Raw genomic sequence first — 19,184 nt, forward strand, 5'->3', positions numbered from 1 at the left:
GGCAAAAAGCTATTCGAATATTCGCTTGATGATCGAATATTCAAATATTACCGGTAGGTATATTTGGGACAGCCCCACAACCAATGAGTCTTGATTTCATGGAGTCGAAATTTCAAACTACACCAGCACTTCACCAACTGAACCATCAAAGCATATGTTGAAGATCTCCAAATTTGTCTTCTTATTTTGAAAGTGCACTTTGACTGGCACCTCTTGGCAAATTTACCTGCCAGGGGTGTTATTTCTTCACACAAATATGAGTGCGACAAGAATTTTAAAATCACAACTCAGTTTTGGCTAAATTTGCCAAAATTGAGTGTGTTCAAACTCTGTCAGTTTTGCAGTTCACCGTGGTGTCACCATTCCTTGTTCCAATTTCACCTAAGCCCTTTTTACACTAGAGCCTCTCAACCTGGGTTGAACTCAACCCTGGGTGAACCCAGTGCCACCCCGGGTTGAGTTTTTGATTTTTCAACCCTGCGTTCAACCCCGCATCGTTTCACACTTGTTTCATGCAAATCAAGCTTATCATGCTCAGTTACTACTGTTTTGTTGGACCCTGGCAAGAATTTCAACCCAGGTTGAAATTCTCAACCCTGGTCTGGAGCTGGGTTGAGTTCAACCCGGGGTGAAATCAATCTCGGGGTTGACGCAGGGTTGACGCAGGGTTGAAATTCTTAAAGTGTGAACCGATGCATGTTTTCAACCCTGCGTCAACCCCGCGTCAACCCCGAGATTTGTCTAGTGTGAAAAGGGCTTTAGGCACAGTGTTGTAGTTGACTCCATCACAAGTAAACGGGGATGAAACATAACAAAGGAATGCCTTTTGTCAGATTTCATATGAATAGATTGTGACTTGACGACTTGTCACTTTGAACTAGAAATGTCTAAAATGCTTGTGTTCCAGACAACCAAGGGCGGATCCAGGGGGGGGGGGGCCAAAGGGGGCCATGGCCCCTCCCAAAATGAAACCAATTTTATTTTGTTTTTATTTGTGACATCGCAATAAAGGTAGGCAATGAGTACACCACCATCTTTTCCTCAAAAAAACATTGGTTAAAGTGGTCAGAAATTGCGTCAGATCGCACCACAGAGCATCTAGAATCCAAAAAAAAATTTTACCCACTTTTTTGGGGGACCAAATTGGGTTTTTTTGGCCCCCCCCCCCCCCAAAAAATGTGTTCTGGATCCGCCCTTGCAGACAACGTGAACAGTGGTGATTAAATTTCGGACATTTGTTACTAAAAGGGTTTTTAAATACTCTCGATATGTGTCATGTTGAACATATCTTGAATTTTACTCGTTCCAGGTTTGGACCATCACAGTTTCAAGTCGGCCTCCTCCAACAAGCTCAATGACCTGCGGGACGCCGCCCCCAACTCCCAGCAGCCCTTCCACAACGCCAACACGGCCAGCATCGACAAGAAAAAGCAGCTGAGCCAGAGCACCGACGCCCTGTCTCCGACTGTCTCCCGTCGAGCCCGCCCAGGGCCCCAGCCAAAGAACGACTACGAGAGCCTGAAGTACGCCAGCACGGGCTACAACGCCAGCAGCCTGAAACGATCCACGAACCAGCTGGAGCTAGAGCTCAGGAGAACGCAGGAGAGGCTGGAAATGGTGAGGACTTTTTTAGATGCCATTGATTCTAAGTCCCTAGGCATTTTTGCCGGGATGCAACCACAAGCCTGCAAAATCCTCCAACTGCCTCCATGTAAAAATTGCATACAGCGTCAATCCTCCAAAATCATCCGTTATTTCTTGAGTGTGGTCCTTGGAGGAGTGACCACTGCCTCAGAGCCGGTGACATCCTGGAGCAGTGCAGAGGATTTGAAGTATAATGTACGTTGTAGGTCTAACTTTATTCACTGCTGAGCATAAATATCGCAAGGTCCGGCCCGAGACCTTGACACAGTGCTTCCTCCAAAAACAGCTACAAAGTTTTGCCATGTAGCCTCAATCCTGCGAAATTCTCCATTTTGCAAAGAGGATTTGGGAGGATTTTGGAAGGTTAGGGTTAGAGGCATATAGGATAATTTGCATTTATCCCAAAAGTAACCTGCCCAATTATTATCAACGGCTTACTTGGATTGGAGATCGTACTGGAACTCAAAATCCCGAGAAATTATTCCATCTGGCTTGCTGCCATTTAGAAGAAATCCAGAAATGTAGGTGATTTGCAACAATCAGTCAATTGACAGATTTTAGGACATTTATAAAGAGTGCTGTTGACGAAATTGGGTTCCATGATCAAAGGTTGTGCATGTTTTTTCACTGCTTTCTTTTCTGAACACGATCAACACATAAACACATACATACACGCGTACTGAAATTTGTATTCTTGTGGAGACATTTCGTTGTTCTCGTGTAGTAAAGTTTTCGAGTTTGAAAGTGTTGTTTCAAAATGCTCTTATTTTAACCAGAATTATTTTCCTGGGCTGAAATTCGGATTTAATATCCCTTTTCTAAAACTTTTCCATTTGCGACAGATCAACCCACCTTGGAAATTCCTAGTTTTTGAGTAACATCCATATATCTATTTCGTGAAAATCTTGTGGAGACGTATTCATCTATAGAAATTGCTCTGTGGAGATATACATAATCTTTTGTTCCCTATCGTGTACATGTCTCCAGAGTGCACGGTGTATCAGATCACCCCTTTTCCACTTTATAGTATAGTGAACATGCATATTTATAGTATAATGACAAATGACATTGAGTTCAAAACTAAACTTCGTAGCTTTTTCTTAAATTGTTCTTGAAGTAACTGAAGTTTGGCAATTCTAACAACACATTGTTAAGGTTTTTTCCAAAACAAACTTCATCTTTCTCTTCTCCACATCAGGAGCGCAAACAGAAAGAACACCTCGCCGGCCAAGTCCACAAACTCCGCCACGACAACCAGAGGCTACAGGGAGAGTCCGCCTCCACAGCTGAGCAACTGCAACAATTCACCGACTGGTTCTTCAATGCCATTGAGAAGTAAAACCTTTTGCAGGCAAAAAAAAAATTCAAAAAATCAAAGATATTTCATTAAAGTGTGTGATATAAAATCAATCAAAAATGTACCCCAGTCCTGGAAAGTCTTACACAGTGGCAACTGGCATCAAATTCTTGATGCTGCTTTAAGGTTAGTAGTTAACGCCAGCATAATTGTGGTTATTTTATGAAAGGGATGATTTGACGGTAGAGTACATCATTTGTCATTTGTGCATTTTTTTTCTTCGTTTGAAGCAACAAAAGTACTCACAATCTAAAGAAGGGTGCTGAACAACCAACCCGATGAAGTTTCAGCTCTGTGAATGCTTCATATTCTGAGAAAAAAATATTCTAGGATTCCATTTTAATTCAAAAGTTGCCGAGTCATGTTTTGAATTGCGCCCGAAATCAGCATCCGGGTCATGTTCTCATTCAGTCGATTGCAACTACGCGATGTCAAGCACTAAATTGAAGAATAATAGCAACCGCGCATGTGTCGTGTCAATGCCTGCGGGCACTCATTTACGGCATCGCAGAATTAAAAACAAACTACTAGCGGAAATTTCCAAATATACATCTTAGGCGCATCGTTTGAAAAGGCCTTCTTTTATTGTTTTTGACAGCATGCCAGGAAGAATAATTTCACAGGGAGTACCATTACCATCTTTCAACCAAGTATGTTTTTCAACAATAATTTTGTCAGTTACTTTTTGGATAGCTGCAAATGATGGACTCTGCCATTAAGGGCTAGTAATTTATAGAAGGCATTGTTGCAATGACCTGTTCAGTGTTTTGTGTCCATTAGTCCATTGGTCATTTTCAACCATCAAAGTGCAGCCGCTGAATCTGTCGTGCATAGAACCCATAGGTCACAGGGCATACCTATATTTTCCAACGGACGAGCGATTGTTGTATAGTGATACAAAATTCCTCTGGGCAATTCCACGGTTACTCACATTACATTTTTGATGTACTTTTGAGTTTCCTTGGGCTGTAATTACCTTACTGAAATGGTTTAATAACTGTTATCCCCATGGTAGATAGAGTAGACCTAGACCTACCTAAGCACCAAAGATGACATCCAGAAAAATGTGTTATGTATGATAAACACGACACACAAAATTGGTTACACACGTTACGAAAATTTAACATGAGTAACCTAAGCACCAAAGATGACATCCAGAAAAATGTGTTATGTATGATAAACACGACGCACAAAATTGGTTACACACGTTACGAAAATTTAACATGAGTAACCGATTTTGTGTGTCTTGTTTATCATACATAACACATTTTTCTGGATGTCATCTTTGGTGCTTAGGTAGGTCTAGGTCTACTCTATCTACCATGGGGATAACAGTTATTAAACCTTTTCAGTAAGGTAATTACAGCCCAAGGAAACTCAAAAGTACATCAAAAATGTAACGTGAGTAACCGTGGAATTGCCCCTCTTGTTCCTACAAATGGCAGCATTCTAGGCTCAGCAGTTTCATAGGGTGCTTCATACTGTTATATGCTTATAACCAAGTAAGCTATTTCACAGTAATTTGACAAAATCAATTCAAATCAAGTAGAATATTCTGATGATGTTTCGACAGTTTCATTTTTGAATGCTTGCAAATGGGTTCCATTGTGAATTACACAGATCTGTGAATGCCTCTACAGTGATACTTGCTTGGGTTATCGGACCGGGAGGTATTTCTTTTCAGGAACTTCAACAGAGCCTGGTTCCGTTGAGAACTGGAGATCCACCTTGCTGCCCATAGTGTGTGTGGTGGGGTGGGGGGTATTTTACTATCAATAGATATAGACCACATTTGTTAAGCTGCATTATTGTGACAATTACTGTGCTGGATCAGTATTGAAGGACGTCTGCTAGTTGAAGGACGTCTGCTAGTGTGAATGAAGGAGCGATTGAATTGACCAGATAGGGCAGCGTACAGAATCCAGGGTGTTTAATAATATTCAAATTTCCTTTCTGTGTAAGCTTTGTGTGAGTATCAATGGATAACGGGATCGTCTCGTAAAATTGGAATATAGGGGGTAAAAGTGGCTGAAGTGGCTCAACCTGGCATAGGCAATCTGAAAATGTGTTGAAATCTGCTATTCACATTTTAATTTTTTGCGGCTTAATATCGGAGTCTTATATAGCGCACGTATCTACCAATAATTCAGAATGTTCATCAAATGCTTCATCAAATGTTCTTCTGCCATTAGAACTTTAAAAAGAAATGTTATCCCTGAATTGTTTTTCTTTTAAATTATAATCATAAGGTGCTTACTTAATAAAAATAAAAAAATCCTGAGCTCTTTTACACTTTGGCACAAAAAAAGAGAGGCTTGAAATGAACCACTGCCATTTATTGTGCACTTTTTTATTCTGAACTTTTTTGTACACCATGTGGATATTTTGAAGGCATACATCACTATACAAAACTACACTGTTTCACTGTCCCCGGCCGGTTTTTTCTGATTTCTTTGCACGTTAATGCTTTGCAATGCAACATGTTTTATAATCAAACTAATCAAATTAAAAAAAGATTCAGTCAATATTTTGTGTCAGAAGTTGAAACACTTCAAAACTCAAAACTTTTTAAACTGTCCATCAAGGCTGTTGTATCTATTGTTTACCAAACGTGACAGACTTGATGAATTTTTTTTTTTTTTGTGAGTTGAATGAAGAAATTGATTGGAGCGGGGTTCAAACCTGCAACCTCCGGATTGCCGTTCCGGTGCTCTACCAACTGAGCTATCCAGCCCTATGTTTGCAGTTCCCCAATTTGTCAACATCATACTTAACCCCAACTCCCTAGGCCTTTTTGCTAGGATGTAGCCTCAATCCTGCAAAATCCTCCAATTGGCCTCATGGAAAAATGGCATTATTATAGCCTCAATCCTGCAAATTCCTCCATTATTTCTTGAATATGGTCCGTGGAGGGGTGACCACTGCCTGAATTCTACAAAATCCTGCGGCAGTGACTGTCAGTATGTTGAGGCTTGGCCAGTGACATCCTTGAGCAGTACGGAGGATTTCAAGCATAATCCAGGCCTATATTTATGCATGGCTGAGCAAAAAAACAACACAAGGTCTGGTCCAAGACCTTGACAAAGTGCATCCTACGAAATCAGTAACGCACTTTTGCCATGTAACCTCAATCCTCCAAATTCCTCCACTTCGGATAGAGGATTTTGAAGGTTTCAGGGCGGTTAGGGTTAATGAGGGATTTCCTACGGCATCTAGTTTCTGAATACACATCCATCCAACCCAACAAGAAGTTGTACAATGTACGTTTTGTAATGGGGAAATTTAGGATCTATGCGGTTCCTCTCGTAATTCGGACATCTCAGGGCTTTTCCACATGTTTTGTTATTGCTAAGTTTTGGTTGGATAATTAAGTTCAGGGCTCCAGAGCATTTTGTGTTGGATGTTTGTAACAGAAAATCCAATAATTGAGTGTGTCACTTCTACCAAAAATGCATGTTTAGGGAAGCAATTTTGTATTAGAAAACCTTGTCTAATATTAGCCTTGTACATAATTATGTTTTGTTATTTTTGTACAGTTCAGATCAACATCACTAAAAGAAACTTAAGCACGCATGCTGTTTTGCCAGCACTGTTTAATAACTGTCATATATTTTTTTTTCAAAAAATGTTGACCTGGTATAAAGTTGATAACTTTTTTATAGACAGAATCAAATACAAAGTTTTGTACAAATTGTTGTTTGATTTGGGGTATACAATAAGTACATACATCAGTATTGTGTAATATATTATAATCTGCAGTTGCTCTGTGCTAGCAACAACGAGAGGATTTGGTAAACATGCATGTGTGGAAGACTTACAATTAAGTATTTATGTGTAATGCAGATATTCTTTTTCATTGAGTTATATTCTTTCTTTAATGTATCAGGATTTACGTTGTTGACTTGTTATTTATGAGTAATTCAGACATTGAGCTTTATTTTACCTGCACACCCATTTTCATACCTTCGAGATTTGTTAGTGAAAAGTCAGTAGAAATACCAAGCCATTAAGACCCGCCCAGTGCGTACATGAGCAGCAATGCTTTCCAGTTTTGTTGTCGACTCCACCACATCTAAGTCCAAGTCTTTGCAATCCTCAGTCCTCAAAATCTGAGTTTGAGCCAGGGTCCTCTTGAGTCGGAGTGCCGTGGTGCAGTGGTTACGGCGTTTTGACTCAGTGCTGTGGTACGCGAGTTCAAACCGTTACAGGGAACATGGTGATTGTGTTCTTGGGCAAGATACTTTACTACAATTGCCTCTCTCCACCCAGGAGTATAAATGGGTACCTGTGAAGGTAGAGACCAGGTTGCGCTGATCTCGAGCTGCTGCAGAAAAATGGTCTCATGGCTTGATGAACGGGGTAATAATTGTGAAGCGCTTTGAGACCTTTGGTATAAAGCTCTGTATAAGCACCTCATTATTATTATGAATATAAATCCAAGTCCTTAAACCTGAGTCTGAGAGACAGTCCATCAAAAAGTGGGCTCAAGCCCTACAAGACTGATGCGTCCACCTCTTCGATGCCACCCTGCATGTTGCATAAGTGCCTACATGTTGGGACTTTTTCGGATATTTAGCTGTGAAATCAAGGCTGTGATTGGTCAAAATATCAAGGGCGGAGCTCAGTGGATCAATCAATTTTATGAAAAGTTGGCAATAGATCAAAGTCCCCAAAGTCAAACTACAGAGATAGCCAAAGTTGTTTCTGGTGTCAGAGGGAGGAATGTGAACAGCATAGAAGAGCTTTTCAAAAGTCTTTTGTTTAAAATACAGGCTTAACAGGAATATGTACTGAGGCTAGTTTTACTGACCTACTTCTCACATAAATTTTGCTTAGCAATCAATTTTATGAAAAGTTGGCAATAGATCAAAGTCCCCAAAGTCAAACTACAGAGATAGCCAAAGTTGTTTCTGGTGTCAGAGGGAGGAATGTGAACAGCATAGAAGAGCTTTTCAAAAGTCTTTTGTTTAAAATACAGGCTTAACAGGAATATGTACTGAGGCTAGTTTTACTGACCTACTTCTCACATAAATTTGCTTAGCATGGAAAATATTGGCTTAGTAGGAACAGGGTACCAGCCAATACTGTGCTGAACATTCCTATAATGACTGGTGATCAGTTAATTACTGTTCTGTGCATAGATCTTCTTATATAAGCAATACTTTCTGCTTAAGCAGATCTGTGAAATTGGCCTTTGTTGTATCTGTCCAGTGAATACTTAAATACAATAATAGATTACAGATACAGAAACGTGTTCTCTTGAAGACGTTATTGGGGCCTGATTGAAATCACTTGTGTCATTCCATCTTTGGAAGTTGTTTTTGTTCATTGCATTGGGCACTGTCTTGCAAGTTCCCTCGGACACTTGTGACATTGCTTGCATGATGAACTCAAGCAAACACAATTGCTAAATATTAAAACACTCCTTGCTTAAAAACAGCTAGTCCAAATCTCCTTGGAATATACACAAGGAACAGGCTTTATATTGAAAACTTGAAATTTTGTTTTCCACATCTGTGTGAACGATAGTTCCTGCGGCCATGTTTGAGGTGTGTGCTTTTGTTTCACAGGGTTATGCACATGTAGACCTCTTGTACATGTACATTCATTGTTGAATGGAAATAAGCTCAAAGATGGCGGCTTAATGCAAGGGTTCTATAGTAAAATCGGTGTCTGCTTTTGTATTTCTTTTTCGGAGATATCTTTTCTAAACTTACTTTGAAATTTAATAAAAATTTCCAAAATTCTTTCACACATTGTGTGCTTCTCTAAATACCTCTTCTCATATTTGTACTACTAATACTAATATAAACAATAGGCATTTTGTTTTAACGTGAAACAATAAAGGTAATAGATTTTGTATATAATGTGCACTTTACACTATGCCAGCTTTTGCAAGGTTGGTTATTTAAATAGGTCTTGTACAGCTCTGTATACTTGTACTTGATATTAATAATTATGTAATAAAAAATGAATAAATGTCGGATTGATGAGGACATTGAAGGGAAAGAAAAAGAAATGTCAAGTTTATTTGTGTGTGTTTCTGTCTGGTGAACAGTTTAAATATTTCAGTTGGGTAAGACAAACATCTCCCCTCCCCCCCCCCCCCCCCCCAAAAATGGATCAACATAATCTGTGAATAAATACCTTTGCTGTTCAAATGGGTTGTGTGATAATTTGCGGTATAAGTGTTGATAGGTCACGTTTTTTTAATCAAGTCGAAACCATGCCAAGAATATTTATTTGAGGCGGCAAGTGTTGACAACTGCAGCAGTTTAAATAGGGAAGCTCAGAATACTATGCATTTTCAATTTTCTTTTTTCAAAGGGGAACAAAAATGTGTTTGAGTGGCTAGTGGTTGAGGATGCAGGCTAGTGTAGTTTCAAGAGAGGTTAAGCGCAATAAAAAAAAATGTATATATAGCTAATTTTTTTTCAATTTACAATCTGTGTTCTGAACGACTAGTGGAAGGGGGAAAAAATTCTTTACTCCATGCAAAAAACTATAAGGAAAAAATGTTGCAACCTGACGCCACTTCCGCGATTGTATACAAAGTCTATTATGGAGAGTCAAGAAAATTTTCTAGGCATTTCCAAACAAAATTAGAAAAGTTTCTCAGTCCCAGATTCATGTCTTATAATCATTTTTGCAATGAATGACCTTCATTTAGATGATACATGAAGAAAAAAGTGGTCTGGGGTTGACCATGGAGCCAGTTCCAGAAAATCCTTGCCCCCCCCCCCCCCCCCCCCCCCCCCCCCCCCCCCCCCCCCCCCCTCCAGTGGTGTAACGAGGGTTAAAATTCTGACGGGGCACATGGGGTGCATACATTTTTCAAGTGGGGCACCTGAAGGCAAGTGGTACTTTTTCACAATTGTTATTTCAAAGTTACAAGAGGTGATAATTAAAATTAAACCATGAACCATCAATAAAACGACTTCCGATAACCCAAATTATCGACACAACTTGACAAGAGATAAAACTGTTAGGGGTCCACAACTGCAGTGCCCTTTGTGAGCATTTGGTGTCCGATTACATTCTTAAGACTCTCGGGCGTTGTTTCAAGGAGGTCCCTAAGTGCGCCGCTTCGTGGGAAGCAGGGGGTGTCAGATGGGTGCAGATATAGATGTTGCAAAGCGTGTGCATTACTGATTGGTCATCTTTTAGCTTTGCACTATTGGCAGTATTGCCATCGCATCGACCATGATGGAGCCATTGAGCAGGTAAGATTTACAGATCTTGGGAAAATAGTAAAAAGGAAAGGAATCCTAGCAGGTCTTTCAAAAAGTAACTCATTAGAAATGTGTGGAATAGTCTTTACCAGTTGATGTTCGTTCGTCATTTTGCTAACTCAGCTGCGAATGTCTTGTAATTGTTGTCGCACGTGTTATGAGTTGTGCATACTGTACATGTACTTACTTGATAGTACTTGGCATGCTTGGTACTTGGTACTGGGTTAGTTTCCTCCTGAAACATCCTCTAGGGATCTTGACTAGGAGGTCACGGGGAGGTGTCGGCATCTAGGTCTCGGTCACGATGTGGTTTACCCCTAGAACTATCATTACTCGTAATACCCATAGTTCTAGGGGTAGATGTGGTTAAAATAGTTTTCCCTAAGGTCTTGTGCGTCAAAGAGTCAGTGATGTTTTGTGGCAGGTCATTCCATAATTTAAGTGTCCTTGAAAAAAATGAGTTCTTGGATGCAGTTGAGGGTGTTTGTACTATGTTGAATTGGTTGTTGTTCCCCCTCCTGGATCTCTGCATTTTCGGTTGAAGATAGACTGAATTGAAGCATTGATGTCAACGGTGTGAGTGATCTTGTAGAGTTGAGTCATCTGGTGGGTTTCCCTTCTGTCAGTTAACTTCTCCCATCCAACAAAGAGAATGAACTGTAACTCAAACCACTTTTTTTCTGGCGTAAAACTGGGGACCAATTTGCAGGGGAAACAGCAGGTCCCGAGCATCAATGTTTTTGACTTTTACCTTCCCATTCTGGGGGGGGGGGGGGCACAAGAGGGCAGGACACAAGGGACGGGAGAAAATCTGCCCCCCTCCCCTGCCCCCATGCCCCCCCCCCAAAAAAAAGAAGTCTTATATTTTATACCATTCTTTTAAATGTGGATTATTGTATTTCTCCGTATTTAAAGAATTTACTTTGATCCAGCACTTGATGGATATACATACATTTGTACCATGTATACCTGGCTGGGATTGGGAAAGAACCCAGGAAAGAATTGCAACCTGACGCTACTTCAGTGGTTGTGTGCAAAGTGTATGGAGAGTCAAGACAAGTTTAAGTATTTCCTAACTAAATTGGAAATATTTCTCAGTCCGAGATTCATGTCTTTTCATCAGTTTGACTGACCTTCATTGAGATGATATATGAAGAAAAAAGCAGCGTCAGGTTGCAACATTCTTTCCAGAACCCACATGCTTCTTCAATGGTAATTGTGTACAAAGGCTAGGGAAAGTCACATTTTTCTAAGTATTTCCTTACAAAATTGTTTCTCAGTCCCAGCTGGATTCATGTCTTCTCAACTGTCTTCTCAAATGACCTTCATTGAGATGATATATGAAGAAAAATGTGGGGTCACATTGCAACATTCTTTCCCCAGGCTGTTCCTGTTCCTCTAATTATTTAATGGTGACAAAATGTTGGCCTTCTCCGGTTAAAGGGAAAATACAACATTTGCAAACATGGAAATACCTTACTAGGATGTTGGTAAATGACAGCCTAAAGCATCCTTTAAAATTATGGCACCTGGTGTGAAGTCATTTTCAAGCAAAGTGGCACTTTTGTATACATTTCCAACGGTGGTCAGCTGACCACCATTGGAAAAACCTAACTGTTTTTTTAACTACTGATCCAAATTTACCAGGGTTTTTTTTTTCAGTCCAAATTTTGTTTGCTATTGGTTGCATGTTCATGAACGGGTGCAGGCCAGCTAGACTGGTTCCCTTACCTTACAATTTTCCGGCATTTTTGATCCATTTCATCTTTATTGGAGTCAAGGAACCAGACAACTTGTGAATATTTTTGTTTTTCTTGGTTTTCCAGCATTTTCGAACACAAAACTTCAAACATGTCAGTGTAACAATATTTGATCTATTATACTAACCCCCTAAATAGTTCGTTTCTGAAAATTTCAGCGAAAGCCAATGATGTAAATTCCCTTTAATTTTATGTGGTCTGAATTTCTGAGACTCATCAAAACAAGACACACTGGGCACATGGTATTTAGCTCAACAACTATTGAACAATTATCTGACATTATTTGTTGACCAGAAACCACTAGTCCACTGCAGTTCTATTTGTTTACCTCTCTGTACATGTACCTACATGTACCACCCCTCCAATGTAACAATTGTACTCTAATGGTTATACCACATGAGTACCATTACCACTTCTCAAGGTTTTTAAAGTTGGCACACGACAATGCACGGCCATGATAATACCCTGTAACCCCTAACCTTTAAAGGGAAGATACAACATTTGCAAACATGACAAAACGAAATATCAAATTATCAGGAAATACTTTACTGGATTGTTAGGGAATGACAGTCTAAAGCATCCTGTAAAATCGTACGTGGCTCCTGGTGTGCTGACGATTATGCACACTAGCAGACAATAAATGGTGCTTTTCAGGGCCATATACTGTACATGCACAAACTCAAAAAAGGCATCCGTATAACGGCCGATGGCACAAAAAAGGGCACAATTTTTTTTAAAGGGCCGCTGTTCAGAAAAAAGGACAATTGTTAAAAAAAGAAGGGCACTCTTTACAAAAACATTGGGGGGGGGGGGTTAAAGGGAATATACAACATTTGCAAACATCACAAAACGAAATGATCAAATTATCATGAAACATACCTCACTGGAATAGGGAATGACAGTCTAAAGCATTCTGTAAAATCATGGCTCCTGGTGTGCTGTCATTCAAAAAGCGCTCCTAATTTTTTCATAATTAGTTATTGTGCATTTTCTTTGCAATTGATCACACACCTGTGAAGGGGTAAAAGTCTGCTAGACTGATTCTATGACCTTACAATTCCCCAAAGTCTATAAATTGCTCCGTTTCATCTTAATTGGGGTCAGGGAACCAGACTACAAGAACATGATTGGTTTTCTTGGTTTTTCCAGCATCTACAAGCCCAAAACGTGAAACAAGTAATTGGAGCAATATTTGCTATAACATACCAGTCCTCCAAATCCAATTAATTTCTGAAAATTGCAAACAATAGCAAATGGTGTACAATCCCTTTATAATCTCAATGATGAACCGAAACCAGCTATGCATGTTTATCAATTTTGCTTCTTATCATCATATTCAAGTGACTGAACAGCTATGCTGTCCATTTTTCATAGACCTTTCAAGGACTTTGTTTGTGTTAAAGGGAATATACATCATTTGCTTTTGCTGTAATTTTCAGAAATGGATGGAATTAGGGGGTTCGAAATATATAGCAAATATAGTTACACTGACTTTTTTGAGGTTTTGGGTTCGAAAATGCTATAAAAACCAAGAAAAACGATCATTTCCCTGTAGTCTGGTTCCCTGACTCCATATAAGAAGAAACAGAGCAGTTTACATACATTGGGGAATTGTAAGGTCAGGGAACCAGTCTAGCTGGCTCGTACCCGTTCATAGGTTTGTAATCGATTGCAAACAAGTGCGATGGTCGATTGTGGCCAGTATTTGAAAAAAAAGCCAGTTGTTTCCAACGCTGATCGGCCGATCAGCGTTGGAAATTGATACAAAAATACCACTTTTCTTGAAAATGACAGTATACCAGGTGCCATGATTTTACAGGATGCTTTACACTGTCATTCATTAACAGTCCAGCAAGGTATTTCAAAGTGATTTGGTAGTTTTATTTTTTGATGTTTGCAAATGTTGTATTATCCCTTTAAACACCTCTGGGTCAACCGTCCACACAAAACATGTGCATTAACCTTGCACATGTATACAATGTACATGTACAAACCCAAGGGGCAAACTTTTAGACTAGATTTCCCAATGTAATTTGTTTAATTAATGCAATTTTTGAAAATACACCTTTGCGTCATGTTTAACCTTTGTCATTTCAGGCAGAAACCTCAATGTAACAGCTATTTCAGCACCAAAAGTTGCTAGAAAGTTTGGACATTTTGCTGATCGATGTTCTTGTCTTTGCTGATTTTGTTGTGTCACTTCAAGGCAGTAAGCCAATGAGCACACATTTCTCTCAAATGTTTTCAATTGGCAAAGTTTTGGATTCACAATTTGCTATGTTTGAACAGATAACCCTATTACAGCAACATCGCTCTCTGTCATCTGGAAAAGCATAGACAATTTTAAATGTTTAAAGAAGTGCACTTTTAAATAAAATTAACCAAAAATGGACGTCAAATAGTTTTCATACCTTTAAGAGGTGTTAAGAAAGTTGCACAAATATATTCCTAACAAAAATGTATGTCATGGACGTTTAACCTCGATGTTTATGACAGCAGTTGACAGCCCGAGGCCAATTTTAAAAAAATCTGCTCATGGGATTGTGTGGACAGGTGTTTATGAAAAAATCGTAGCATACTACTTTCACTTTTTCTTTGATTCAAATAAGTGAAGAGTGAGGACGCAAAGCGTCTGAACCATTGCAATCAAGGAATCTCCATCTTTTGAGTTGTTTCTCTGACTTTATAAACTACGTCCCTCCCGCAACCACTGTCCAGGAAACAAGGGAACAAAAAGTATCAAACCCTAACCCCCTAAGGGCTCTTTGGGGGTCAAATACCAGATACCAAATTTGTTGTGCACAAATGCATACTACAGGTTACTACTCAGTAGTATTTTGTAGCTTTAGTGATCCCTAACCTCTCCTAAAGCTACAAAATACTACAGAATACTACATGACTTCTGTGGTATTTAATGCTTTGAACGATGAGAGGAATTCAGTCCATTGCTCAGTGTTGGCTAGCTATGTAAAATTATTTGTTTGCGCTTATACCGAATCTTATTGTTAACCTTTTGGCACCGCCCCAATATTTTGTAAAGACTGCCCTTTTCCATTGAAATGCCCTTTTTCACCTGCGCTTAAAGGGAATGTGCAACATTTGCTTTTGCTGCAATTTTCAGAAATAAATGGATTTGGAGGATTAGTATGTTATAGCAAATATTGTTAATATGACTTCTTTCACGATTTGGGCTTGTAGATGCGGGAAAAAAACAAGAAAACTGGTCATATTTCTTGTAGCCTGGTTCCCTGACCCCACTTAAGATGAAACAGAGCAATTTTTAGACTTTGGGGAATTGTAAGGTCAAAGAATCAGTCTAGCAGGCTTGCACCCCTTCACAGGTGTGTAATCAATTGCAAAGAAAATGCGGAATAACTAATTATGAAAAAATTAGGAGCACTTTTTGAAAAAAGCCAGTTTTCTCCAACACTGGTCGGCTGACCAGCGTTGGAAAAATCCCATTTTTCTTGAAAATGACAGCACACCAGGAGCCATGATTTTACAGAATGCTTTAGACTGTCATTCCCTATTCCAGTGAGGTATTTCATGATAATTTCATCATTTCGTTTTGTGATGTTTGCAAATGTTGTATATTCCCTTTAACCCCCCCTCCCCAATGTTTTTGTAAAGAGTGCCCTTCTTTTTTTAACAATTGTCCTTTTTTTTTAACAACGGCCCTTTAAAAAAAAAATTGTGCCCTTTTTTGTGCCATCGGCCGTTATACAGATGCCTGTTTTAAGTTCGCGCATGTATCGCCCTGAAAAGCACCGTTTATTGTCCCCTAGTGTGCAAAATCGTCGGTTTTGAAACAGCCCAGCCAACCCCCCCCCCCCCCTTACTCTTGGATTTTACGGAGGCCAAGTGTCCGGAAAAAAAAAACAAAAACAGGTCTACATGTATATGCCCCCAATATAAATGACCTTGTTACGGCCCTGTTTTGGATGGGTGCACAACTTCTGTTCCATTCATCACGCTGCACAGAACATGTACATGTTACATGTACCGGTACATGTTACATTTGTCCTCGAAATACACGGAAAGTCTCATACAGCCAACATTATGTGTGTCAAACAACACTCTTCGTTTCCTGACAAAGCCAAATGGAGTTATGTTACATCTACGGAAATAATCTAGATTACGAAAACTATTAATAAATGCTATTGATGTGATCATGCGGGATTGAGAATCATTTTTTAATCCAAGGACAAGGAAGTTTGGCATGGCAAGCACCTGACAGAGTACACATCAGAATATTTTATTGGAAATAATTCTGTTTGGAAAATTCATCACATTGGAATATCTGGGAAGTATAGATTGGTAAGTTTCTAGTGGTCAATTTGATTTATTTGTACATGTACCTCCGCCAAGGAGATTATGTTTTCATTGGCATTGGTTGGTTGGTTGCTTTGTCTGTTAACAAGATAACTCAAAAAGTTATGGACGGATTTGCATGAAAAAACAAAACAAATTAGGCGTGGTCCTTGGTACAAGTACAAATCCATTAGATTTTGGCTGTGATCTGGGTCTGGATCCAGGATTTTTTTTAAGGATTCTTCACCATTTATGCGAGTTTTTCTTTTGGGTGTACTTACAATATGGCGGGGAATTGTTTAGCATTGGCGGAGGTTTGCGCTCTCTGAGTGCTTTCTAGTTTATTTATTCTCTATAGTTGTACACATATTTTCCTTTGGTTAATGTTTTTTATGGGCCAGTACGTAAATAACAGAGTAAGAATTATGGTAAAACAAAAGTAATTGGGTTAAAGATTAGATGAAACATGAACTTTAACAGAGTGAAATTCAGTGAAAGTTGTTATAATGCGAAAGTTTAAAAGGGAACGAAACCAAGACAAACAATACAAATTATGTTAAAATTGAAACATTAAAATATTTATAACTAAATACAATAAAAATGGGATAAAGGTGAGGAAAACAGAAATAAAAATAAAAAGATTATTTATAAATACTTTTGCGCTTTCTGGCAACTGGCAAAAAATCCAAACAGATTGAATTTTTCCCTTTTTGGGGGGAAAAGAAAAAGTAAAAAAAACTCGGGTGTACATGAAATTCTGATGAAGTTGCACATTTTTGCCAGTAGCATTACTATAGGGAAACACTTTAGGAAATTCATCTTCCAGAGAGAGGACACACAATGGGTTTGCTCATAGTTTTAAACAATTAAACAATACCAAGTAAATTCTTGCCTTTCATAAACTCTGAGGGGGCCACCCCCATGCATCCCTTCTCCAGCAATTGTGGCTCCAAAAGTCAAGATGCAAATTAGGTCTGTCCATTTTTGCATAATTAGTATTTGATTACTGGAAACTGCGTTTGACAGAATATTTGGATCTTCAAAACTGCCAGCTGCAACAGGTGCCAATAAAAAGTTGCACAAAGAGTGCGTCAGTTAAAATTTGAGTGCGGCGATCGATATGCGGCGCTGGAGTGTTTTGCAGTAAGTTTTTTATAACCGTCAAAGGGTTTTTACGTGCTAAAAGGATGTAAACAATGAACCGCCGTCGACAAAAAAGCTGGGTCCACAAATCGTCACCGGTTTCACGAAGGGACGGGCATGTGGATTTTGAAGAAAAAACGTTTTTGAGACAATCGCCAGAGAAGTTTCTCCGTTTTTAAAACTGCAAAAACTACTACTTTGCAACAACGTTATGCAATAAGAAAACCTTGACGTAATTCTTTGATAGGTAAACTTTCATTTGAACCCATTAATTATAATTAATGTAGTGGTTAAAAAGCCAAAATTCATTAGTAAAGATGCCCGTCCCCTCGTGAAATCGAAAATTACACTGTTCCACATTTACGCTCTTCATGTTTAATGTGCTTCTCATAGAGAAGGGCGCGCGTATTCGATTATGCGTGCACAGCTGAGAATGTAACAAAGATGCCCGTCCCTTCGTGAAATCGAAAATCTCCTGTTGACCTACTTTTACGCCTCTCCGTTCAATACATTTTGTACGTGTTCAAGGGGCAGGTATGTTCGCGTCTCTTCGTGAAACTGCAAAATCCCATTATCGAGATGCCTGCCCCTGGCATCATTAATGTTATTCAGGAATTAATGATGTTTTGCTTACGGAACATGTCAGAATGCTTGAGTACCATGTTTTAATGCAAAATAGTGAAAAAACTCGATATCAAAAAAATTGTCAATTTCGACATGCATGCCCATCCCTTCGTGAAATCGGTGACGAAATGTGACACCTAACAATAAAGCACCGCGCAACTTTGTGATAAAATACAGTGACAGTCATGTCTGTATGTGCATAAAATAATTTTGGTTTGTTATACATGTATATTCAAACCAGCAAAAAGTTATTCGATTATTTGGTTGATGATTGGATGTTGGACTATTTGGTATATTTAGGACAGACCTAACCCTAAAAGGGCCGGAATCCGCCCCCCCCCCCCCCTCAACTTTTGCCACGATAGCCTTAAAAAAATTTCGCGACCCAAGCTGTTATGACTTTTTAGCCTCGAGCCTTGCGCATCTTTTGATACCAAAAACAGAGAAATTAGACCAGGGTTGCCGCGTAGCGAAAAAATTCCGGCGCTATGCGCCGTGAAAACTGAATTTCCCCATATACATCGTGTACACAGAGCAGAATTACCAATCGTACATATGAATAATTAATTAGCCATAATTCCAAAACCCTTTGACCTATAGTCATGAAATTTCTTGGGTATGTTCATGATGAGTTGCTCTATGCATGTACCGAGTTTCAAAATTTTTCGTCACTCGATGGCCGAGATCTTAGGGGGACAGAATCCGCCCCCCCCCCAGAGATGGTCAAAATAACCCGGCCTGATTAGGGCTAAGGCAAATGGTTAATGCATACATGCCCTAGGTCGTGCATGGCTGGACAATTATCGCAGGTCACTGGGTAATTGTAGATACAGGCCAACAGGTCATTGATGGAAATACTCCTTGAAATTTGAGCACTTCAAGGTTGTTTATATCATGGAGAAATAAAATGTGTTATTTCTCCATGTTTATATAATGCAAACTGGTGGCAAATTGGTGTTTTGGAAAAGTACATTTCATGTGGAGCATCAGGGGCAAGAAGTTTGTAAATATACTATTCCATAACTAAATTTGGCAAGTTTTTTTTTTTTTCGTTAGATGAATCATTCAAAAAGTGAGCAACTTTGTATTGCTAGAAATATATCAATATATAAT

At 39.2% G+C, this 19,184-nt stretch overlaps 2 protein-coding genes across 3 annotated transcripts in view; both read left to right on the forward strand.

Annotated features, from left to right (window-relative positions):
- The window catches only part of LOC119721158 (signal-induced proliferation-associated 1-like protein 1), a 36,072-nt gene extending 33,083 nt beyond the window's left edge, over positions 1-2,989 (forward strand). Inside the window, exons 7-8 of the mRNA XM_038191019.1 lie at positions 1,310-1,617; positions 2,843-2,989. Coding sequence (XP_038046947.1) covers positions 1,310-1,617; positions 2,843-2,983 — 449 coding nt within the window. The 3' untranslated portion in view covers positions 2,984-2,989. The remainder of the gene's footprint in view (positions 1-1,309; positions 1,618-2,842) is intronic.
- Positions 2,990-10,055: 7,066 nt separating this feature from the next.
- LOC119721160 overlaps positions 10,056-19,184 on the forward strand; it is a 64,049-nt gene continuing 54,920 nt past the window's right edge. Inside the window, exon 1 of one of the 2 annotated variants that reach the window (XM_038191021.1) lies at positions 10,056-10,224. In XM_038191021.1, coding sequence (XP_038046949.1) covers positions 10,205-10,224 — 20 coding nt within the window. In that variant the 5' untranslated portion in view covers positions 10,056-10,204. Of the gene's footprint in view, positions 10,225-10,412; positions 10,840-19,184 lie in introns of those variants that run through there. The other variant, XM_038191023.1, reaches the window with a different exon arrangement.

Source organism: Patiria miniata, unplaced genomic scaffold, assembly GCF_015706575.1.
Source record: "Patiria miniata isolate m_02_andy unplaced genomic scaffold, ASM1570657v1 HiC_scaffold_13, whole genome shotgun sequence".
Taxonomy (NCBI): domain Eukaryota; kingdom Metazoa; phylum Echinodermata; class Asteroidea; order Valvatida; family Asterinidae; genus Patiria; species Patiria miniata.